This window comes from Sphaeramia orbicularis, chromosome 15, assembly GCF_902148855.1.
Source record: "Sphaeramia orbicularis chromosome 15, fSphaOr1.1, whole genome shotgun sequence".
Taxonomy (NCBI): Eukaryota; Metazoa; Chordata; class Actinopteri; order Kurtiformes; family Apogonidae; genus Sphaeramia; species Sphaeramia orbicularis.
This window is the reverse complement of record NC_043971.1, coordinates 35,344,221-35,369,943: the sequence shown is the minus strand read 5'-3', so window position 1 is coordinate 35,369,943 and position 25,723 is coordinate 35,344,221. Positions and strand designations below refer to the sequence as shown.

Genomic DNA, 25,723 nt, shown 5'->3' with positions numbered 1-25,723 from the left:
TGCCCAAAGGCTGTGGAAGCAGTGCATGGTCTTCTAAATGGAATCTAATCTGTTTCACCCAGACAGACTGGAGAGGCCATTTGTTATTTGGAAGTCAAGTGCTAAATGAAAACAATAGCATAGCCCATAGAAAATCTTTTAAATTACATGTTTTAGTTTCTACAAGTGCAAAATTGCAGTTCATTTTGGAAAGCTTTTAACTGTGTGAATGCACTGAGGTACAAGTAAAAAGTTTTTGCACAGTGCAGTTTACACTTCAGTGCACCTCAGAAATCCATGTGTCTGTTCATTAAAAGTAACCTTCGAACATTTTGTAGTCACATTTTCAGTTTTCAGAAGGTGACACTCATCAAATCCTTGTGAAATAAACATGAACACAACTTAGCAACAATGAAAACTTCAACAATTTTGGATGAGCGTCGTTTTCCTGCCGCAGCTTAATTGTCATCAACTGTCCTTGAGGTATGGTGTTTGCCAGGTCCGAAATTTGCTGAAATGGTGATGTAAAAGCCATTTGACATGTGTTTCATTCAGCGCTTTAACAGACAGCTTGCTGGATCTGTCTAGAGGGGCATTTTGACTGACCTTGGAGCACACGCAAAAGCAGGATTCGTCTGTGCCTCTTCCTCATTCTGCTGCAGTTTGGCTTGTATCTGAGTCTCATCTTGGCAAACTGTTAAAGTAAGGACATTTTTAAAGTCAAAACAGAAAAAAGAAGAAAGTAATAATGTATTTGAGCACCAGAGCATTTTTATATTGTGCATTTGAATTGTGCTCTTTGTTTTAATGAACACAAAACGTGCATGAAACTGTGAACTTTTATGACATATTCAATACTGTGTTCGTTCCAGTTGGTGAATTTCTCTATTTGACCCTATTTGTTGTTCTATAGTCACACAGTCGCTCCATAATATTATTGACAAAAATATTTTAATAACCTTTTTGTTCTGCGCTACATAAACATTCCCCTCTATTGATTCTGCCTGCATGCCATTACATCTGAGCAAACTGCTGTTTACTGCTTTAGATTATGGAAATCAGAGATGTTGAAAATTGTGGCAGTAAACACAAAGCCAGTTGTTTCCTTAACATGTTTATTTGTGGGGTTTTTGGCAGAAATTGTTCTCTACAGGCTATACAAATTGCACTGCACGAAATTTCCTCTCTGTCATGTGGTGGATGTTCTATATCAAACAGGGATCTAGAAAGCAGCTGACTAAGAACCAAAATAATGGTGTGTGACAACGCAGTGTTTTCCCGGGCTAACCAATTGTTTGTTTTCATGGATCTGCTTTGTCATCAACAGCATGGCTTTTCTAATCTCAGTCACAAAGGCAGCAGTAAACTCTGGAAGCCCCCAGGCCCACATCACGCCTGGACACAGCCAGGGGGGGATGGTTTGGCTATTTCGCTGCAAGCCAGAGCTGTGCAGAGTTTAGTCTAGCATGAGACAGCCAAGGGTGAGCACCCGAGTTTTCACACAATAAAGGTGCTGAAGGGGACCAAGCACTCCAGGGAGACCACCAGCCCAGGGGAGAAGCACGTACCACCATGTACAAGACCAGCTACCTGCGCGAGGTGCGCAAGGAGAAGTATGAGCGATCTGACGTCTTTGATGAAGAACCTGAGGACTCTGAAAGCTCCGCAGGCATCTCAGCCATCCAGGGCTGGGAGAACCTCCAGGAGCTCAACAGCCGCTTCGCCCGTTACATCAACAGGGCACGAGTCCTGGAGCAGCGTAACGCCGTGTTCCGTAAGCAGCTGGAGACACTGCAGCGCATGGAAGAGGCCAGCGGCCTGGAGGAGGCCTTCACAGAGCAGATTGAAGTCAACAGGCAGCGCATCAGGGAGCTGTCATCAGAACATGCAAAGCTGGAACGAGAACTAAGGGATTCTTGCCGCATGTTGGACGAGTTCACCAGCAAGTAAGCACTGAGGATGGTGGTTAGTGTTGTTTGCAGGTCAGAGGTCAGATTTTTTCTCGGGGGCTGAATGTTCAAAAATGTGAAAAAAGTCAAAGAAAATAATGTAAAGTACCAACAGAACCGCAAAAACAAGGGATAATATGTGTCATCTAAGGTTTAAAATGTAAAAATTTTGTGGAAAATATGGCTCTCTAAGGGCTTACATATATTCTAATCCAATCTGCCTTTTAGTTTTTACTCTATGTTTTATTGCTTGTTTTATCCTCTCCTTGTTAACTGTGTGGTGTCATTGAGTGCCTAGAAAGGCGCCTATAAATAAAATGTACTATTATTCTTATTATTAGTAGTAGTAGTAGTATTATAATCACAAATGTACTGTAATTGACAAGTTTTTTTCTAATTACTCAAAAAAATCCATAACAAAATCCAAAAGTGTCAGTTGAGTGACTATTTTTGATCACCTGGACATGAATCTAATGACTTATCTGTTAGCACTATTCCACTGGCAGATGCAGCATATGGTTGGAAACAGTGAATTTGTTTCAATTTACTTTAATATCTGTTGACCAGGAGAGCTATTCTATCCACCCTACTTACATCAGTTTATTAAAAAAATAAGTGTGTACCCTTCTAATCATTAGTATTAGTAACAACCATTGATATTCTGCAATGGTCTTTGATTATAAATAAATAAATACATTTTGAGGGTTGATTAATTAAAAAAATTTAATAATTGTAAAAAAATAAATAAATAAAAACACTTTGTGGTAAATTCAGTATATTTTTTTAAGATATAAAATTACTCCTGAAATTCCTACAATACAAATTAGGCATCATTCAACTGCTTTTACTTTAACACAAAACATTTTGATCACACATTCCACTTTAATATATCATTAATCTCCTTCTGCCAACATGTTGCACATTTCCCCTCAGGCAAAGAAACTCTGTACTGTTAATGAATTTTGGTAAATTATAAATATGGGTTTTTTTTGTTTTGTTTTGTTTTGTTTTTTCTTACTTCTAGTAGTTTCCAGTTCTAATAACACTATTGTTGTCAGACACAAAACTGTTGTGAGAGATTTAAGTGTCACCACATGATATATTTCCACCTTTTCCTGCTTTGTAGTAAAAAGATGATTTTGATGTTTGTACAGATACAGAAATGAATGTAGTTATCAAGAACAGCTACGAGGCACGCTGGACCAGCTAAATAAGGTACGACTCGAACTTCACTAACATCTTTACTCAGTAAATGTAATAGCAAATAAATGTAAATTCTCCTCTCGTCTCTTCAATCCCTTGTTTCCTTTCCTCTTCTGCAGGAGGCTGACAGTGCTCTGCTGAGAAACCTGGAATATCAGATCCAATCACAGTTTTTGCAAGATGACATCAACTCCACTAGAGACAGACACAGGAAGGTAGAACATTCTAACACTGAAATATCAGTCAACTCACTTTAACCCATAAAGACCCAGTGTTAGTTTTGTGTCAGTTCCCAAATGATTTTTTCTCTATATTTAACCTCCCTTAAGTGGTTTATCACCATTTATTGTAATATTATCTTTTGTATTTTATGTTTTTGCATTGAAAATCAGATATTTTCCTATATTTAATTCATTGATCGTGTAGATGTTCATAAAAGCTCAAATAAAGTTGATGGTTATTATATAAAGAACAGAAAAAACGGAAAAAAAACCTGACTTTTTCAGTCAAATCTATCATTAATTGAACATAAACCAAGTGTCTCCATTCACTGTCATTGATCCAACTCCATGGATTTCACTGGTGAATCAATTTTGTAGAAGATGACAGTGTTTCCACGGTGACTACAGAGCCTCTGAACATCCAAATGGGTCATATCTGATGACCATGAAAGATCAATAACTATATTTTACACCAATTATTTATATGTATTGATTGTATTAGTGGACAAACAGTTGTTTAACTTTTTATATTAGTAAATTATTTTGGTTACCAGTGGATGTTTGGGTCTTTATGGGTTAATGATTGAGCGTGACAATGTTATTTTTACTGCCAGGATTATTCTAATATTATGCTCAGTATTTTGCATTCTTAAGTGAAAATCAGGTATTTTCCTATATTTAATTTACAGATCATGTAGATGTTCATAAAAACTCAGAGTAAAATTAATGGGTATTATAGAAAAAAGAGTGAAAACTGAAGAAAAACTGACTTTTTCAGTCAAATCTATCATTAACTGAACATAAACCAAGTGTGTCCATCTACTGTCATTGATCCAACTCCATGGGTTTTACTGGTGAATCAATGTTTTAGGAAGACGACAGTGTTTCCACGGTAACTATGGAGCCTCTGAACGTCCAAATGGGTCATATCTGATGACCATGAAAAGATGATAAACCTCATTTTACACCAATTATTTACATGTATTGATAGGATTAATGGATCAACAATTATTTAACTTTTTATATCAGTAAATGATTTTGGTCGCTGGTGGATGTTTGGGTCTTCATCAGTTAATGAGTCAGCGTGACAATGTTATTTTTACTGGCAGGTTTATTCAAAGATTATGCTCAGTATTTTGCATTCTTAAGTGAAAATCAGGTATTTTCCTGTATCTAAGTTACAGATTATGTAGATGTTCATAAAAGCTCAAAGTAAAATTTATGGTTATTAAATAAAAAGAGAGAAAACTGAAGAAAAATTGACTTTTTCAGTCAAATCTATCATTAACTGAACATAAACCAGGTGTCTTCCTCCACTGTCATTGATCCAACTCCATGGGTTTTACTGATGAATCAATGCTTTAGAAGACGACAGTGTTTTCACATTAACTACGGAGCCTCTGAACGTCCAAGTAGGTCATATCTGGATTTTACACCAATTATTTTCATGTATTGATAGGATTAGCGGATCAACAGGTATTAAAGAGCTTACATCAGTAGATGATTTTGGTCGACGGTGGATGTTTGGGTCTTTATGGGTGCAACGGCATGTTTACACAATGATCTTTTGAGTTAATTTTTCATTTATCATCATACATGTTAGAGCCCAATTTGTTTCAGACTCTGCTCCCCAGACTTTAACTTACATACCAAAGGATGTGCTGTGATGTTCACAAACATTTTAGTGTCACATGTGAAATAGGAAAGGACTGCAGAGAAGATGCACCACTCTTTCACAATGAAATGAAATCTGACAGGAAAAATAAAAATAAAATACTATCACAAAAGAACTGGATTACTACATAATACAGGATTTCATGGACTTTCTTGCATGAACAGTCTCTTTTTCTTATTTTTACCCAGTTTGCTTTTGATGACGAGTTAATCCTACACTGAAATACAGAGAGAGCATATCAAAGGGGCTCTGCATTTACTATTACAAAGGAAAGAATAGGGAGGCTTCTCACCTGAATGTTAAACTTTTCAGCTTTAATGTAAAAGAGACAGAGGAATACAATGGGTCTGCTCTTTATTAATGAGTCTTAGAACGAAGAAAGAGCTATTCCTGTCAGACTTTAACCCATAAAGACCCTGTGCTACATTTGTGGAAGTTCCCAAATGATTTTTTTCTTGTAAATTCAAAGGTTTTTACATCAATAGTCTAAGTGTGATGAAATAAATGCATGGATAATCATTTCCAGCTCAGAGTGTGAGACTATAGAATGGAGTTTAGCAATGTTCCTCAAATGAAAATAGCAAGATTGAATCTGTTTTTTTACATACTCGTCAAAGTGCATGGTTTGGTTGAAAATAACACCTAAATTCCTGATTTTAGTAAAATCAGCTGTCACATTTCTTTTACTCCAATTGATAATCATGGTGGGATCCCATGTTCTAACAAATAACTATGATTTAACCCATACAGACCCAGTATTACTTTTGTGACAGCTCCAAGGCAGTTTTTTTCTTTATATTTAACTTTTCTTAAGTGATTTATCACAATTTATGATGATATTATCCTCTATATTTTGCAAATTATTTCAATGAAAATCGGATAATTTCTTCTATTTAATTTACTGGTCATGGAGATGTTCATAAAAGTTTAGATTAAAGTTGAAGGTTTTTACATCAAAAACATAGAAAACTGAAGAAAAAGCAAGTTTTTCAGCAAAATATATTATTAACTGAATGTAAAAACAAGTGTCACCATCCACTGTTTATCAAACTCCATAGGTTTTACTGGTGAATCAGTGTTGTAAAAGGAGCCTACAGAGCCTCTGAACATTCAAATGGGTCATACCTGATGACCATGAAAAGATAATAAACTGCATTTTATACCAATTATTGACATGTATTGATAGGATTAATGGATCAACAGGTATTAAACAGCTTAGATCAGTAGATGGTTCTGGTCGTCGGTGGCTGTTTGGGTCTTTATTGGTTAATTTTACCAACTCAACATCTGTAAGGTCTCAGAGAATACTGGATAAAAGGGTTTTAGTTTGTGAGAGAACCTTGGAGTAATGTTTCCTTTCCTAAGTTATATATTTATTCATCTTTTTTTGCTTTTTTTCTTCTTCCACACAGAACCTTGCAGAGATCCAGACTTACGTAAACATTTTGCAACAAATCAACCAGACACTTCCTCTTGTTCCAAATGTGTCAGTGGGTATCTCTGAGGTGAGGTCACTAATCTTGTCAGTGTGTGTGTGCGTGTACATATGTGTGTGTGTGTGTGTGTGTGTGTGTGTGTGTGTGTGTGTGTGTGTGTGCGAACGCTGCAGTCCCCGAGGGAGAGGGTGGTGTTCGCATGTGTGTCAGCCTCAGCTACATGTTCAGAGTTGATGAGGTTACAAGCTTCTAAGCCCAATTGGGTTTGCACGTGTTCCTCGGTGTGTGCTTATGCAGAAAGCACAGACGTACCGAAAAACAATCCAGGGGTGGGGGTGGGGGGTGTGGGGTAGAAGGTGGGGGGGGGGGGGGGGCATATGGACAGAGCAGCAGTTTCAAGGTGTCAGGACATATAATGAAGCAAATGCTGGAAAACACAGCTTTGCACACTAATTAAAATAAAACAGTGACTGTGTGACAAGCGTTCACGTTGTAGAGGTAGATTTTTATTTACTCCAACATTTCTCACTGGCAGAGTCACTCCAGGTGCAGAAATGTGTTTTATTGAGTTGAATTAAATCTCAGCAGGAATGCAAGGAATGCAATGCAAAAGCTTTAACGACCTACTTTGATCAAGTAAAAATGAAGAATAAAATGTGACGCTTGTTAGTGCAACAGGAAAGACCTTAAGGTGAAGGTCAACAAGTAACATCAATGTTTTGTTTCATTCGTTTTCCATACGTACATACTTCATTATGGACGATACAGGCTGTTATATACATTTGCGGTTTAGTGTTTTAGTTCAATTTTACTCGTCTTATCGCATTCATTTCAGCAGAGTTCGTATCTACAAACAGCCAATATCCATGTCACTTCCAGTATCTCAAATTTTCCTCCTTTAATTCCCTCTATGGTGTGAAAATCGCCCTCCAAACACACTTTAATAGCTTTTAAAAAGGTTGCCTCTGTGACGCACCCAAATGTTTTAAACGTATTTCAGTTGAAAAATCAATCAGGGAAAGTTTGATTACGCCGAGGCTTCAGGAAGAGGTTTGATGACTTGATGTGTGTGTATGTGTGTGGTGTCACCTCCATGCTGTAATGACATACTGCACTTCCCTTTGTGGCCTTATTGATTTTTTTTTGTGTGTGTGTGTTAAATGGGTGAAGGAGCAGGAGAAGCTGTTGGCCCAGAGGAAGGTGCCGGGGCTGCAGAGTCAGCTGGAGGAATATAAGAGCGCCCTCTGTCAACTGCAGGCCCAGAAGCAGCGCCTACAGACTGAGGTGGGTCACACTGTTGCCATGACAACAAGAGGGTGCACTGTGATGAAATGACTTAAAAGTGTTTCCATTTTTACACCAATCAATTAAGTAAATACTCATCAGTGGACATGTGCATTCACCGGCCACTATATTAGGTACACTGTGGAAGTACCTAATATTGTGGCCAGTGGATGTATATGCTGCTGCTGCATTTACTTTGTATTCAGAGGTGCCCTTCTGCATACCACAGATGTTACAAGTGGTTACTTAATATATCAGCCACTAGACAGTTTCTCATTTTCTGACCAGACCCTAGAAATGATTGTGCGTGATAATCCTAGCAGATCAACAGTTTGTGAAATACTCTAACCAGCCATATTCAAAGTCATGTAAATCAGCCATCTACTGCATTCTGATGCTCAGCAAGTTGTCTTGACCATGTCTAAATGGAGTAAATCTCTGCCCTATTAGATATTTATATTAATGTGCACCTGAACAGATGTATCGGATAAAGAATTTCATTTAGGAAAAATGTAGTCTCCAATTTAAAATACCTCAAAAGCAAAAAAAAAAAAAAATATTATTTCTCATGATTTAGCCTTTTTTGTAGTAGCACCCTATGTCAAATTCAGGCATAGTCAAGACTTTTCTTTCTGTATTTTAAATTTAGTTTAGTTTAATACACTGTAACTGTGAAAATGGGTATTATGATGGCACTGAGTTTTACTATCTCCCCCTACAGGACAGTTAAGGAGTTAATCATAATTTAAACCAAAATATTTTTTTCTACAATTTCTATATTTTCAGTGAATGTAGTAAGATGCTGTTTCATTACAAATAAACTTAGATTTAAAACAATAAATAAAAAAAAATGATAGTGTAACCTTCCTGTTTTTTGTTTTGTTTTCTGTTTTTTTTTATATATTTAGGTGATCACCTTGTCCATATAAATTAGAATCGATTTTTTTTTAAATTCTTAATGGTTTGTACAGTGAATTTTAACATCATGATTACTTTATTTCTCATTGTTCTCACTGTTCCTCTTCCACCACAACTGATTTTAATACCAACCACCATATTGCTCTACTAAATGTTGATAGCACAAACCAACCACTAGATGTCGCCCTTGACTTTGTTTTTACAGTAGTGTATCAGGATGAACACAAGTAAAATCTTTCCTGAAACACTGGACTCTCCTATTTTAACCCATAAACCCAGTGCTACTTTTGTGTCAGCTCCCAAACGATTTTTTTCTCTGTATTTTTAACCTTTCTTCAGTGATTTACCACCATTTACTCTAATATCATGCTCTGTATTTTGCATTTTTAAGTGAACATCAGGTATTGTCCAATATTTAATTCACAGATCATGTAGATGTTCATTAAAGCTTAGAGTAAATTCAAAGGTTATTATATCAAAACAGAGAAACCTGAAAAAAAAGTATATTTTTCAGTTAAATCTATCATTAACTGAACATAAAATAAGTGTCTCCATCCACTGTCATTGATCCAACTCCATGGGTTTTACTGGTGAATCAATGTTGCAGAAGATGATGGTGTTTCCATGTTCACTATGGAGCCTCTGAACGTCCAAAAGGGTCATATCTGATGACCATGAAAAGACGATAAACTGCAATTTACACCAATTATTTACATGTATCGATAGGATTAGTGGATCAACAGTTATTTAACATTTTATATCAGTAAATAAATTTGGGTCGCTGGTGGATGTTTGGGTCTTTATGAGATAATGAAATGGAAACAATCCAATTAAACTAAATAAAATATCAAATACATTTTTTATAGGTTTTAATTAAGGTATCCTGCATGTCCCTCTTCCATCACACCTGGAGGCCAGTACATCATTATCAGGCTTCTGCAGATGATGACGAGCAGATCATTAATTGAAGCAGGTGTGGCTGGAAGAGGGAAATATCTAAAACATGCAGGATACCGGCCCTCGAGGACCAGAGTTTGACACCCCTGGACTAAGGCATCTTCTGATATCTGCACAAATCATGCTCATGTTTTATGATAATGAAGAAGTTTTTGTCTAATAATTTTGTTTTTGTTTGTACTATTCCTACATGTACTGACTTTTTCTATAATGTCCCTGTTTTCATTAGCCTCGTACTAAACCGGTGTTATGATTAATGACCAGTGATTGGTTCTTCAAAATGGCCTCACAGGGCTTTTTTTTTTTTTTTTAATAAAGTTATCACAACTTCTTAATGAATCTGTACCTTCTGTTTCTGCCTTTCAGACTACAATGCAAGAGCAAGCGATCAAAAACATGCAAGAGACTTATGATGATGAGATCCAGATGTACAACGAGCAAATCGAATCTCTGCGGAAGGAGATTGAGGAAGCTGAAAGGTCCCTGGAGAAATACACCAGCGAGTGCCGTCACCTGGCTATGTACCAGACATCCCTGGAAAATGAGCTGGAGAGGTACAAGAGGATCATCGAGAATGAAGATAACAGGTACAGTACCTCCATCTCAGACACACTCAAAAAATACAAAGAAACAGTGGAACAAAACAGGTATAAGCTCAAAAATCATCATAGTTAACAACACAATTTTACCACAACGAATATATATGTTGAGCTTCAATGTAAACCTCTGCTAAAATTCCCTTAAATTCTGTTCAAGAGTGTGAAATATATTTTTTACATTACATAATACATGCCCTTAACCCTATAATGCCAAACATATCATATTTGATACATGAGTTTTGAAGCCCTCTACATGATCAGTGTGATATTTTCAATTACACAATTAGATACATGCAATACACAGATAATCCACCAGGGGGAGGAATTTGTTCACAATAGATAGATAGATAGATAGATAGATAGATAGATAGATAGATAGATAGATAGATAGATAGATAGATAGATAGATAGATAGATAGATAGATAGATAGATAGATAGAAAGAAAAAAATTGGGGGTTGTTCAGAAGGACCAATAAAGGCTCCAGTTTCAAAGAACTGTAATTTTCTGTCAACAGTTTAATGGTTCAGGCTTTACAGGGTTAAATATAATATGCATAAGATCCTTAGAATTGACTAATATATTAAACACTGTAGATTATGTTAACATTGTCTAAATCATTCTTGCATATAACTGTAAACTGTATTAATTTGAGCACAGAGGTAAAGCCGCAAACCTCTATGTAAAGCCAAAACCTATGGGATGTTTTATCTGAAAAAAGACCACATTTTTCCTTGACCTTTTATCTTGCACAGAAATATGGATTTTTCTTTTGAGCATCCATCTCTACCAAAGAGAATCTTTCTTTTTAACCCAGCTTAGTGTCAACACGGTGCATGTGTCACAACCTGTGGTAAAAGAAAAATCAAAGAAATTTTTGTATACATACAGTACATAAAAAACTCCCCATAAAACTAGAATAATACAACCTATCCCACATGTCTGAATGAGAATATGCTCTATTGAGGAAAAAAAGACCTAATTCAGAATATTCAAACACAGGGCCGTTTCTTGCTATAGATGAACTAGACGAATGTGGTGTTTTTGTGGCATTATTTCGTCATATTCGTTGGATCGGACTGTCACACAGTTAGTGACGTAGTGGGTGTGATGGGAATGATTGACAGCTACCCACCTACTATTCCCGTTAGCAAGTATTAAACAGCATTAAACAAAACAAACACCATAATAGCATAAAAAGAAGTTATCTCAGCGGTTGTTGTATTTTCTTATTTGAAGAAAACAGTTTTTATAAACACTCAAAATCTGTTTGATTTATTGACATATAGAGGATTATTGTTTTCCTTGTATTATACTTTTTTTTGTTTTTTTATCAGTTGAACTTGCATGAGTGGCTCAACTTAAGATATTTAATTTTAACTATAGCTTGTTTTGCTCATTAAGTGTAATAGATTGTGGCATTTTAGTAGACCATCTAGAACAGGGGTGTCCAATCCTGGTTCTTGAGGGCCAGTATCCTGCATGATTTAGAGATTTCCCTCTTCCAACACAGCTGACAGTCATTATCAGTCTTCTGTAGAGCTTGATGATAGGCTTATTGTTTGAATCAGGTGTGTTGGAAAAGGGATTCATCTACAACATGCAGGATACTGGCCCTTGATGACCAGGATCGGACACCCCTGTTTTAGATGTATCCCTCTTCCAACACACCTGATTCAAATAATAAGTCTATCATCAAGCTCCACAGAAACCTGATGATGACCATCAGGTGTGTTGGAAGAGGGAAACATCTGAAACATGCCGGATAGTAACTCTCAAGGACCATGACTGGACACCCCTGATCTAGAGGGTTAGGAATCTCTTCATTGTAGATTTGACAAACTAGGAGCCCCCAAACAACATCTTGCTTAGGGCCCCCACGAAGCTAGAAACGGCCCTGTCCAAACAGAACATGATGTTTAAATGACACATGCGAAATTCAGAATGTCATCATATTCATTCATTCATTCATTCATTCATTCATTTGTTTTGAGCAGAAGAATAAATTAATTTTTTTTGTGTACAAGGAACAAATATGCAAGCAAATATACTAGTCAACATTTGCTAGGGATCAGTTTTATATTTGCACAATAATTGATGTTGTATAATATTTTGGGTGACTTCATATATTATGTGTGTACTTTGGCTAGTCATGTAAAGAAAAATGGACCAAAAGGTAAAAAAAACATACATTTCTATTGCACTTTCAGGCAAAAGGGTGATACAACCCTAGAGATTAGAGTTCACAACAATTACTCTTCCAACTTTGTTTTCACTGAAACCACTCAGAATGTTCTGAAACACATACGGTGTGATGTCAATAATGTGTGTGGCCACCATCCACATCCGCAGGCTGTACTCCACTGGGAAAATAAACTGTCAATTTTCCAGAATTACACCCCTGAATATAGCAAAGTTATAGTCCTGATCCCTAGCAAATGTTGACTAGTGTACATTAATAAACAAGAAAAGCACTTGGAGAGCGCAGACCTCCGCCAAGACAGATCTGCCCCCCCACTCACACACAAAAATTTAATCATTTCTTCCTTGTGCCAGTATCAACATTTCCTGATAAATTTCATGAAAATACGTCCATAACTTTTTGAGTCATCTTGCTAACAAACAAACACGCAAACAAACAAACACGCACGCAAACACACAAAGCAAAGTGATCACAATACCTCCTTGGTTTACGTAATAAAGATGATCAAGACAAAATAGCAATTGCCATGTACACCAGTAATAACAAAATAAATTCAATATGCACTGCTCAAAAAAGAGTGGGAAGAAGAAAACTTATTAAATCCCACCCCCCATCTCACATTTATACAACATAACACATTACTTTTGCTTCCTATTCTGATAATACTGGAATATTATTGGTTGTGTAAACTGTTATCATGTGTAATTTACCATCAGAGGTGGTGCAAAGTGCACACTCTGCCAGCAGATGTCACTGTCTGGCTGTAAATGTTCTCCACTCTCAGTGTAAGAAAAACAACAAGAATTTTTATTCATGTCAAGTTCATTATATTTCCGGTAACTATAACTTATTATTCAAATAGTATTTACTTGATTACCTCGTGTGACGCGTCTCTGCTTCCCATCGTCGCTGTAACTGCTTGGTTGGAGGCTGCTGAATAGGTGAAATGTTGTTCTTATTTCTGCAGGTTGAATTCAGCGATAATTGGCACCCCCATTACCCTGTTCACCACTAATTACCGCTACACTCACACACCCTCCGCATCCAGCAGAGGGAGAGGTAAGAACACCGTCCTCACAGCTGGTTTGCATTGATAATCACCATTGAGTGAACATACAATCAGCAGCCATTGTGTGGTGCAGATCTCACAAGGCCTCTGAGGGATTTAGTCTTTCAGTGCCTACAAAGCTCCCAGCCATTAAGAGTCATGTCTCTGGTGTTTTTCAGCGTGTCTCTTTGTATGTAGGTGCGTGGGTTGTGTCTTTTCTTAGTTTCTTAGTTCCACCTTGCTGACTTTTGACCTCATCTTTGTCCAGATATCACCAGGGCTATTCAAGACATCACCAACGTCAAACCTCGCCAGAAGATTATGGCCAAGAAGGTCCTGAAGAAGAAAGAGCTGACCCCTAAAGATGTGATGGACAATGGTCAGGAAGAAAGAAATGAAGGAGCTCCTGGAGAGACCCCTGATGAAGAAACAAAGGTGAACCCATCTGAGGAGGGTAGGGTGAAGAGAACTGAACATAGGCCATTGATGACTGGACTCTCTCCCCAGGATGTCCCAGACGGAGCTCAGATCAGCAAAGCCTTCGACACTCTTTGCAACATCGTCAGGGATAGAATGCGGAAGTACAAGAAACCCGAGCCGATCGCCGACTTCTACACTAAGGGTCGTTACGTGCTTGTAACTGGTGATGGAAGCTACCCAGATCCTGGTTTCTACACCTCTACACCTTCTGCTGGCCACATCTTTGTCACCATTAGGAATGGCATGTCTCCTTACGACTTTTACGGAGGCGATGCCCCCACCCCTCCACCCATGCCCGCCCCCATGCCTGCTCCCATGCCTCCCCTGCCCTCTGGCGGAGGAGGAGGAGGAGGAAAGGACGACAACAATAACAGAAAAGGCAAGGACAATGGAGGTAAAGGTAAGCATAAGAACGGAGAGCCTCATCCTCGCTCTAAAGATCCATCCCCGGTTCCTCCAGCTACCGGCCCAAGTCCCGGCCCCAGAGAGCCCACCCCAGCACCTCTTCATCCCTCTGGTCCCAAGAAAAACAGGGATGACAGCGATACGAATGGACCCGCCCCAGCCTCCGCACCCGCATCACGTATTTCCAGCACCAGCTCCAATTCCAGCTCCAGCAGCTACACCCCAAATACCATGAGCTACGAGAAGGTGGAGGTGGTGGAGTCTGTGGAGAAGCTCTCCAACGATCGCAAGGTTAAAGGTTACGAAGAGACCTCCATGGTGGTCGAGACCATGATCGAGAAGTCCAGCAAGAAGAAACACTGAAATCACATAATGTGATAGGAGTCAGTTAAGTCCACCTTGGTTCCACCTGGTCCAGGTCTGAGAAGATAATACAGGTGTTGCTGTCAGAAAACATAAATAGCACTGTTCTTTAATCTAACAGAACACATGCTTTTGTCTCTTCAGGAGACCAACCAAAGGCCAACCTCACATTCCTGCTCTGATATTCAATGCTCTTCCATTTGCAGTCTCTGGTCTTGCGTCCAGAATACGTTTTGCTGGTTACATCAGTACTGCTGTTGTTGTTCGACTCACACTCATGCTCATGCTATAGTCCTTTACTGTCTGAAAACTTGGGACAATGAAAAATGAAGTTCTATGCCACCTATAAAATTCATAAGAAAAGAAATGAAAAAAAAAAAAAAAGTTGTGCCACCCTTCTGAACTCTGTCCTAGAACTGAAACTCCCCCTTTGAGCTCATTTGTTCAATTGGATGCCACTGCCTGCCCTCAGCACAATTTTGCTGTGAATTAATTTGGTTTGACATATTGAATAATAAAAAAGTTTCAAACATCACCTACATCTGTTCTCTGTGTCTGTGTGTAGCAATGAGAAAATGCACATAAATGTCTAAAATAGTATCTGATTTTATTACTGGTTATTTTTTTGTTTGTTGTTCAACATTTCACATTTTTATTTTTAATTATTTTTCTATCTATTCTCCATAAACTTACACTCATTCAGTTTTGATGTGACCTCAAGGAGTGCACTGTGTCTTTAAAATTGATGTATAATTTTTAGTTTCTCACACATGATGGTAATAAAATGACAAAATAAAGGTGGTGAGATGATGATGATGATGATGATGATCGCAGGTCAGAAAAACAATATGTAAAAGACCAAATAACTGCAACTACTGCATTTCTGCTATATGAACACATTTTTTTTTATTTTCGCATCTTTTCTGAGTAAATAGCTGATTTAGGTCAAAAACTAAAAACCAATCAACAGTTATTGTAATTTGTACCAACTTTAAATACATTTGTATTTACTCAAATATAACAATCAGGGTCAATAGGTTAAGGTTTAATTATGCAATTGTAGCATCTTTAACAACAGCATGGTCTGTAAAGTAAAGAGTGCCACGGTATAAGTAGCTCAGGCTGCATGTTTTTGAGGTGTTTTTTGTTTTGTTTTTATGGGACATCACAGAATGACAGACACATGGGGAGAGAAAGAAAACCAGACAAAATATATATTCAGACAGGGTACTTGTCTCCACTGCTTATGCTCCACTTCTCTGATCTGTTTTTATTTTTTCAAAAAGGTCTAGTGAGTGAGACTTTTGGAAGTTTAGGGGATTCAACTGAAAAAAGTTATAGACCTTAAATATTCATAATGATATTCATAATAATTTGTGTATAATTAACTGCATATGCAAATTGTTGTGTTTTTATTATTTTACAATGAGATGTTTCTAGGTAAAGAGGTGTTCCTTCCATTTACCACATTCATGTTTCTAATGGACTTCTTTTTCTCCCTTTTTCCATTTTATTGTCGGTGGCATCCAGCATGAAGGTTCACTGCCATCATTGTGTTTGAGTGTCGAGAGACCAGAGAGAGTTAACGTATATCCAAAAAATACTGTACAACCCAGAATGAACAAATCAAAATGAGGCCTTTCCACTTTTTTTTTCTTGTTCTTTTTTTAGCACCCACCATTTGAAACATAGACAATTCAGTTAGTTGCAGTCTGCATCTTCACCACTAGATGGCAGAGTATCTTACACACTGAACCTTTGACCAGACAACAGAGAGGTGAAGTCTTAACCCTTCAGGTGTGCACCATGGGATCTAAGTTCATAAAACTAATGAATGGCATTTGTACATACGACATACAGTACATACAGTCGTGGAAAAAATTATTAAACCACTCCTTGTTTTCCTCAATTTGTTGTTCATTTTAATGTCTGGTACAGCTAAAGGTACATTTGTTTGGATAAATATAACGATAACAAAAATAGCTCAAAAGAGTTTAATTTTCCATGTTTTTTGATAATAACCAAAATCAATATCGATGGCGTTGTACTGCCAAAAACAGTGCTTTTAGGCATTCCATGTTTTCTTTTCTGTCTGTTTTAGTCACGATACACACAGGAGTTAGTACTTGATTGCATATTTTTGATGACTTTTGATGGTCTAATAATTTTTTCCGTGACTGTAGTTAGGTGTGTATGAAACAGCTCAATGGACTGTGTCTCTTGTCTCATGTGATAAACTAACATAAAAACTCATTATCTCAACATACTTCACCTTGTTCATTGAGAGAGAGGTGAATAAGTCTTAAAAGAAGTGAAAATCACTAAGATGACAGCTGGAGAGAATTCCAAACTTCAACTTTCTTGACTTGTGAAATCATTTTTTAAATTGACAAACATCATATGCATAAATGAAAGTGTAATTCTAATGGAATCAAAAATTACCTCACTTTCACCATTGACTAGTATAATTAGTATAATTTATTTTCCCAGAATAAGGTCCTATAGAGCACAACCCAAATGGACCGTCCTTCCACATTCTGTCTTTACTCGTACGTTTTGGACTTTGAAAAGACAGTGAATGGCATGTGTTACTCAGGATGTTCAGGAGTGTGTTGCAAATCACTCGAGCGCTTTAATAAACAGCTGGATAGATTTATTATAGTATACGTCAAAGATTATGAAATATGAACTGAAGACCACAGGCTGCAAAATAAATCTCACATTCCTTTCCTTGTATATATATAAACAGTGCTTGTCACAAAAATATAAACAGAAAGAAGTATCACTGCTCTGTTTGCAAGATATTAAACTTTAAGTAGAATGACACAGAAAATCATTTACAGTCACAAACTGTACAACAGTTGGCAGAAGAGAAGTGCAGGGCAGTTAAAGCAAAAGCAGGAAAGTGTGGATTATATTTGGTTTATGTACAATTCTCTAGTGTAAAAAACATAATCCCGGTGATATAGTTTTCTTTGTCTATGTAGATTATCGAAGGTTACACTTTTATTATGACTGGATTACAAGAGACATTCATCGAAGGTTGGGGACTAATTGAAACACTATAGAACAAAAAGGAGGGGCGAGAGAGGTAGACAAAAGGGAGGGTAAAAAGCGAGAGAGAGAGTGAGGAGAACTGAGGAGATGCGGTGAAATTTAGACAAGGATAGAGCAAGATTGCTAAGAGGGATAAATATAAGACAAGAGTCTACGAGTTGGCGACATGCAGATGGGGTTTTAGTTGTTTTTACTCATCAAACTCTTCAGACTTCTCTCCACCGCCTCGTCCAGCTCTTCCTCCAGCTCTTCCTTTTTGGACATGGCAAGTTTGGACTGATAATCACGTACTATCTGGTCTATATAAGGGGCACTTTGTGTTCCATGTAGCATGAGGGTCCACTCCTTCAGGACTCCTCGCTGTGGCTCCTCACCCTGAAAGCCCACCTCCAGGACCCAGGTTCCACGTGGGTCCTCTCCCCAGGTGTGGGTGGTCATGAAGGGCCATTTATCAAAGCCCACCTTGGAGTCATCGTCGCGGGGTCTTCGACTCAGCAGGATGGACTTGGTGCCCATGGGTGAGGTCATGTTGATGTTGAGATCGCCACGGCGGCTGGCGTTGACCGTTACCACCGCCTGAACGTGCTCCAGGTAGCGGACAAAGTTGTCCTTCCCCTGGCAGGCTTCAGTGGTGATGGCCAGCACCAGCTTATTTCCAGATTGGATTTTACTGCAGACAAATGGAAGAACAAGCAGGAGTATTAAAAAAAAAGAAAAACAAAAGTAGACAAACATCCAACTGGATTAACAGCATATCATCAGAAAGGAAATACCCGAAGACAGAACAGGAATAAGAGGAAGAATTTCATCCTTTTATGAAGGTTTTAGTCGTCCCTGTAGCTCAGACAGAGGTTTACATCTTGTTCTCCCGTTCTTTAAAAGCCTCAGTAAATGCTTGACCTATTTTTCTCTGAGCACATCCTACACTGGCAGAAAATCAACCTCCATTTCTAAAAGTATGTCCTCATAGCAAAACAGCTATTCAGTTGGACAATAAACAGAAAACTTATGCATTTGTAGCCATATACTGGACATTAAATACAATATACAGGGTGACACAAAAAAACGGGAACTTTTTAACAATCCAATAAAACCAAGAGTGATGGTAGAAAAATATTTTATTCATAGTAATTGAAACCTCAAAACATGCCATTTAGGAAACAATGATGGAATTTTCATTTTTTAAAAATTACAGGGTGACCCAAAAAAACGGGAATTTTTGAAGTGCGTATTGGCAGACATGAGCAAGTGGCAGCACTGCGAGACAGTGACCTTGAGCAAGTAAACACACCCCCATTTTAGTAACCATTGGCGGCTGTGCGAGAATTGTTCGGTAACCGTGTGATCTCAAGATTTGGTAACGTTCCCTGGCCCCCTAGATCGCCAGATTTGTCCGTTTGTGATTTTTTCTTGTGGCGCTATCTCAAGAGTAAAGTGTACACGACTCGACCAAGAACTCTGGATGAGTTAAAACAGAGAATTCAGGATGAAATTCACAGTATCCCAGCTGAGATGTTGCAGTGGGCAATGAGGAATCTCAACAGCAGATTTCAAGAATGCATTCGTACAGGAGGACGCCATCTACAGGAAGTCATTTTTAAAAAATGAAAATTCCATCATTGTTTCTTAAATGGCATGGTTTAAGGTTTCAATTACTATGAATAAAATATTTTTCTTCCATCACTCTTGGTTTTATTGGATTGTTAAAAAGTTCCCGTTTTTTTGTGTCACCCTGTACATGTCCTGTCTCAGGGGTGTCAAACTCATTTTAGTTCAGGGGCCACATTAAGCCAAATTTGATCTGAAGTGGGCCAGACTAGTGACATAATAACATAATAATATATAAATAATCTCAACTCCAAATTTTCTTCTATGTTTTAGAGCAAAAAAAGTAAAATTATGCGATGACAATGTTTGCATCTACCAGCTATCCTTTAAAACAATGTGAATGACATGAACAAACTGAAATTCTTAAGAAAACTAAGTGCAATTTCAACAATATTATGTCTCAGTTTATCATTTACACATGCAAACTACAACTTACAGATCACAGTGGATCAACAAACACACAAAACATTTAATAAAGAGGCAGAATATTGGTAAACTTACACTTCAGATATTTCAAATTTTTCATATTTGTTCAGGTTATTTGTGTTTTTTTGTGAAGTGATTGTTTTAGTGTAAATACAGTAAAATGACATAAAAATGTTTACATTTAGAAGAGAAACATTTGGAGTTATGAGTATTTATAGGTTATTATGATAGTATTTTACTGATCCAACCCACTTGAGATTAAATTGGTCTGTATGTGGAACCTGAACTAAAATGATTAATATCTTCAGTGCAATTTTTACATTTCACAAATTAATCCCATGGGTCAGACTGGACAATTTGGCCCCTGGGCCGCATGTTTGACACCTGTGTCCTATCTGGTCTGGTATTCTTCCAACACGCACATATTACTGCTCATGGAAATAAATACTCTGTAACTAATTTCATATCAAAAATATTTTTTTCATTTATACTAAACTCAGTTACAAGTCAATCTGTGTAATAATTGTGTCATAATCACTATTTTATATGATGTAAAGGTTGGGTTCAGTTGGAATGTTAAGATGATGAACAGTTCCTTCTATATCAGTGTTTTTCAACCTTGGGGTCAGGACCCCATGTGGGGTCGCCTGGAATTCAACTGGGGCTGCCTGAAATTTGCAGTAAATGATAAAAAAATAAAACTTACTAATAAAAATTGACATTATATAGCCTAAATTTTGTCTACAATTAATGTTTATTTGCAACATATTATAGCAAATTATTACACGATCAAAAACAAATTAATTTTAGCTAAAACAAATGTCTCCATTTTGAATGTCTGGGGTTGCCACTGGTTTAACCCTGTCATTCAGATGTGTACAACTGGCGTCAGATGTTTGTGGCACAAGATTTTATCAGTTTGAGAAAGAACAGACTGTACCAAACAACTTAAAAAGGGGACTGGGAACACTGTTTTTCAACCTTGGGGTCCGGACCCCATGTGGGGTCGCCTGAAATTTGTAATAATTGATAAAAAAAAATTAAAAAATTAAAACTTACCAATAAAAAATTATAATATATAGCCTAAATGTTGTCTAAAATTAATGTTTACTTGCAACATAGTATAGCAAACTATTACATGATCAAAAACAAATTAATTTTAGCCAAAACAAATGTCTCCGTTTTGAATGTCTGGGGTCGCCAGAAATTTGTGATGTTAAAATGAGGTCACAAGCCAAAAAAGGTTGGGAACCACTGCTCTATATGTGCTTCCTGTGGGTTTATGCAGTATTTCACTGTACTATGAGAGTCTCAGTGTGTTTACCATTTAGCTATGTATGTGTGTATTATTTGATGTAGACTATGGATGATATTTTTTCTTGTCAAAATGGCTTCGAACAGAGCACAGATTGTGATTGTTGTTACTTTGTAGTCACGTCGGCACACTGCTGATCCCATCTCTATGGCTGATGGAAAGAAAAGTAGGAACCCAGCAGGACAAGGGTGGTGGCTAAAGGCTACGAGCAGACTTAATAACATTATCAGAGGCTGTGAGGCTACAACACATACGGTGGGAAATAGGGGATGAGGAGACAAAAAAAAAACAGGACAAAAGAACTCTGACTGGGAGAGACGTGTACAACAGCACTCAGTTAGACAAATGATTAATAGAACACTATGCTGAGCACAGAGAGATGAGTGCACTGGTGAGTTAAGGGCTGATTAAGAGAATTACTGTTCCTGGAAAAACGGGACAATTCACAGTGGGTTATTTTACAGTTAAATTACATCTTACAGCATATACTGAGAAGAAACGCAAAACCAAAAGCAAACCCGGTTCTTTTTAATCATGAACATAAACATGACCTCTTTATGTACATGCTACTCTCTACTTTACCACAGACACTGCAAGTTTATAATTCAAGCTTAATTTTCATTACTTCTATAAATTTATTCTCCATTTACCACAATTTCCACTGAACAGAACAGTTTGTTAAGACATTAGTAGGTAACAAAACCCAAAAATTACTGTTCCATGCAAAGCACACAAGAAGACCAAAATGTAATTTTAAGTCTTATTTTTGCAGTTACTTATTCAAATGGGAGTTTGGACTGTAAACTCCATTTTTCTGCATGATTGTATTTTTTTCTTCCTTTTTTATAAAGAGGAAGCTAAAATGTATTTCTGAAACTTCACTGTATGCTTTGTCTGCATTTTAAAATGGTTGAAACAGAATTTAAATGTGTATATTTTTCAATTTTTCAACAAGTTTCATGTATATTTTTCAACATAGAGAGTTATTAAACTGCTTTTGATTAGACAATGTTTAATTGATATTTACCTCCGCCAAGAAGGTTATGTTTTTGCCAGCATTGGTTTGTCTGTCTGTCTGTCTGTGTGCAAGATAACTCAAAAAGTTATGGATGGATTTGGATGAAAATTTCAGGAAATGTTGATACTAGCACAAGGAACAAATGATTAAATTTTGGTGGTGATCCGGGGGGGGTGTCACTGATCTGCCTTGGCAGAGGTCTGTGCTCTCCGAGTGCTTCTACTTATTTAAGTGTGCTCCTCAAAAATCTTTCCATATAAACATTTGGAAGGCTAGATGAAAATATGGGTAGGACTCCCTGACTCCAAACCAAACATCCAGTGTTATTGTTCATTAATATTAGAATGTAGAATCACTATGAGTCTAACCAAATCTGTGAGTCAGTGTGCGTGGATCCGTTCTGACCTCCCATAATGATTTTCTGCACAGGAGGTGCCATGGTTCCCATCAGATAATGTGCGAGAGTAATTACAGCAGTCGGTCATAGAGGAGGGAAAGGGATGCCTCTGAAGGGCAGGACCGGTGGAGATTAAAAACAACCCCAACACACAGCAGGGCACTGTGTGCCAGCATCACTGATAATGAGAAGTTCTCCTCCAGCTAAGTAAGCTGCAGCCAGGCAGAGCAGCTATCAGATCAGTGCTGAGCTGTGTGTTTGTGAGCCTGGCTCCGTTAGTGTTTATGTCTTCTTTCTCCGGTGATACACTATCATCAGAGTTGGGCTTGTTGTAATTATAGCTCTACCACAATAGAGGCAGCAGCAACCCCATGGTGCTGCTGTGGAAACAGCGAACTGATGAAAAAAAGGATAGAACAACACCGCCAGCGACACACTCACAGCTCAAAATAGCTTGAAGAGGAGAGATGGTGCCATTAGCATTACTGCCTCATAAACACTACCTATTTGAGCCATTATTCTGTTCAAGTATTGAAGGCTGCCAGAGCAAGAAGCCACTAACTGCATCTCCCACTGCAAGTCCCAAATGATCAGGGAAGGTAAAAGAATTGGGCTGCGGAAGGGAAGTCTCTACAACATTTGTAAGAGATGTGCCTGGGGATACATTACAAGCCACCTGACTCTTTTGGATGCTCCTTTTATATATGGCTGCACTTAAGGGAGCATGAGCACACACACACACACACACACACACACACACACACACACACACACATGCACGCATCCACGCACGCGCGCGCGCACACGCGCGCACACACACACACACACACACACACATATTCTCACAACATGTTGCCTTGACCACATTGTCTAAGGAGTGCTGTTAAGAGACTGTCTTTTTAAAATACACTCATTTCAGCACACTTGATTTCCCACACTCCACGGCATATGTGTTTTAAAGCTTGAGCTACATATTTAAAGATGTTTACACCAACACACACCTCCACCTGGAACCCTTCCTGCATGTCAGTCAATCTGTTTGACAGTGTTTCCAGGGCATGTCACGCTGAGCCATTTGTGGCACTCTAATTAGAGTCAATATGAGGGCAAGCCACATGAAACCACCGAGCGAGCATCACACACAGGAGCTCTGAGCCTCAAGGTCTGATGGATATGTGGATGAATAGCAGAGCCCTCAGAGTCTGGAGAGAATGAGACACACAGATCGCAGAAAAGGAAGAGAAGAGAGAGTGGTATGAGAGGCTAGACACAAAGAGAGGAAAGGAAAGGAAACAGAACAGATGAGAAAAGGAAGATGTGATGATGTGAGGGGAGATACTGTAGCTGTGGGTGGACATAGAGTGGATGAGGAAGAATGATGTCTTAAATACAACTAGATTTCTGCAAAATGAGGACAGAGACTGAGACGATGCAACAATGAAGGATTGCAGAATGCGACACCTATTCTATAAGACATGAAAAATTAAAATGAAATACTACTTTTAACACATCTGGTACAAATAATGTCATCATGCATCCAGAGGATTCCGTTTGCATTAGTACAAATGTAACTCACTGGATCTCCTGGATGGATCCTGCTACACAGTGAAAACGTTCAGGCACAGTCTTCCACTCCTTGGCCATTTTCACCATCCCCCCCGCATCCAGTACACCGTAGCCAAACAGGTGGTTGAACTCAAGACCCACTCCATTCCTCCTCCACTGGTGCACCTCATCATGGAGCTGGTTTCTCTTGGAGGTCAGGACTGAGAGGTGCTGCATGTCTCTCCATGTCAGATTGGGACTGTGTTTGAGAGTGGGCACAGTGAGTGGAAAAGAAAATATGGTTGAGTCAGACACATATACACTTGAGGGTTGTTAGTGAAACAGAGAAACAGTATAATATTGTAATCATGTTTGTATTCGGTTACATGATAACTATTTTTTATTTTTTCCATGATAAATATTTTTTGAAAATAAAATAAAAACAGGAACTTTCACAAGAGGTTCAAGAGTTCTACTTAGAACAAATTAATCACTGTGAAATTACTGAGATGATTTCCAAGCCCATGTATCTAATCATACTTCACCATTAAAGACCCAGTGCTACTCTAATGGCCTTTCCCAAATGATTTTTTCTCTATTTTTAACTTTTCTTAAGTGACTTATCACCATTTATTCTAATAATATGATCAGTATTTTGCATTCTTAAGTGAAAATCTAATATTTTTCTACATTTAATTTACTGATTATAATTGATGTTGATAAAAGCTCAAATTAAAGTTGAGGGTTATTTTGTCAAAAACAGATAAATTGGAGGAAAAAGTGTCTTTTTCAGTTCAATCTCTCATTAACTGAACATAAACCCAGTGTCTCCATCCACTGTCACTGATCCAACTCCATGGGTTTTACTGGTGAATCAATGTTGTAGAAGATGATGGTGTTTCCACAGTAACTATGGAGCCTCTGAACATCCAAATGGGTCATATCTGATGACCATGAAAGATCAATAACTGTATTTTACACCAATTATTAACATGGATTGATAGGGTTCGTGGATCAACAGGTATTACACAGTTTAGATCAGTAGATAGTTTTGGTTGGCAGTGGCTGTTTGGATCTTTATGGGTTAAATGGTAGTGACTCATGTTTTACAAAACAAAGGCTACATTCAGACAGCAGGTCTTAATACACAATTTGGATTTTTTGGTGAAATCTGATTTTTTTTGTCTGCTCATTCATATTACACATTAAATTCGACTTCTATCAGTTTTGAGTATGAACTGAATGTGACCCTGAAGTGACCCACATGCACAAAAGAGGTCCTGACGTAATCCGTGACCATGCTGACACGCACTGTTTACGGAAGTAAATATGTTTTTTCCACCACTTCTCCCCCTGGGACGTAAAATTGTGATGTTTGTTGCATTTCAATGATGTAAAGGTCGGACAAATGCGACCTGGCCGTTCAGACTGAAGTCACATTACAAAATATCAGATACATATCGAATTTAGGACCCCATATGAAAGTGGCCTGGGTCAGATTTGAAAAAATCAGTGTTGTTTGCACTGTTCAAACTGTCTTTAACAAAACGGATACAGGTCACATATGGGCAAAAAATCGGATTTGGGCCACATTTGCCTGCAGTCTGAACGTAGCCAAAGTCAATCAGACCCATTCAA

General features: G+C 37.9%; 2 protein-coding genes across 2 annotated transcripts in view; one reads left to right on the top strand and one right to left on the bottom strand.

Moving 5' to 3' along the window:
* The first annotated feature begins 1,475 nt into the window (after positions 1–1,475).
* Positions 1,476–15,175, top strand: bfsp1 (beaded filament structural protein 1). The gene is made up of 8 exons (XM_030155893.1): positions 1,476–1,925; positions 3,083–3,143; positions 3,251–3,346; positions 6,440–6,532; positions 7,634–7,747; positions 9,989–10,209; positions 13,391–13,482; positions 13,740–15,175. Exons 1-8 carry the CDS (start codon positions 1,552–1,554, stop codon positions 14,717–14,719), a joined length of 2,031 nt encoding a protein of 676 aa, XP_030011753.1. The 5' UTR covers positions 1,476–1,551; the 3' UTR covers positions 14,720–15,175.
* Positions 15,176–17,350: 2,175 nt separating this feature from the next.
* pcsk2 (proprotein convertase subtilisin/kexin type 2) overlaps positions 17,351–25,723 on the bottom strand; it is a 52,475-nt gene continuing 44,102 nt past the window's right edge. Inside the window, exons 11-12 of the mRNA XM_030155895.1 lie at positions 24,117–24,344; positions 17,351–18,446 (exon numbers count right to left, since the gene is read on the bottom strand). Of these exons, the coding sequence (XP_030011755.1) occupies positions 17,957–18,446; positions 24,117–24,344 (718 nt within the window). The 3' untranslated portion in view covers positions 17,351–17,956. The remainder of the gene's footprint in view (positions 18,447–24,116; positions 24,345–25,723) is intronic.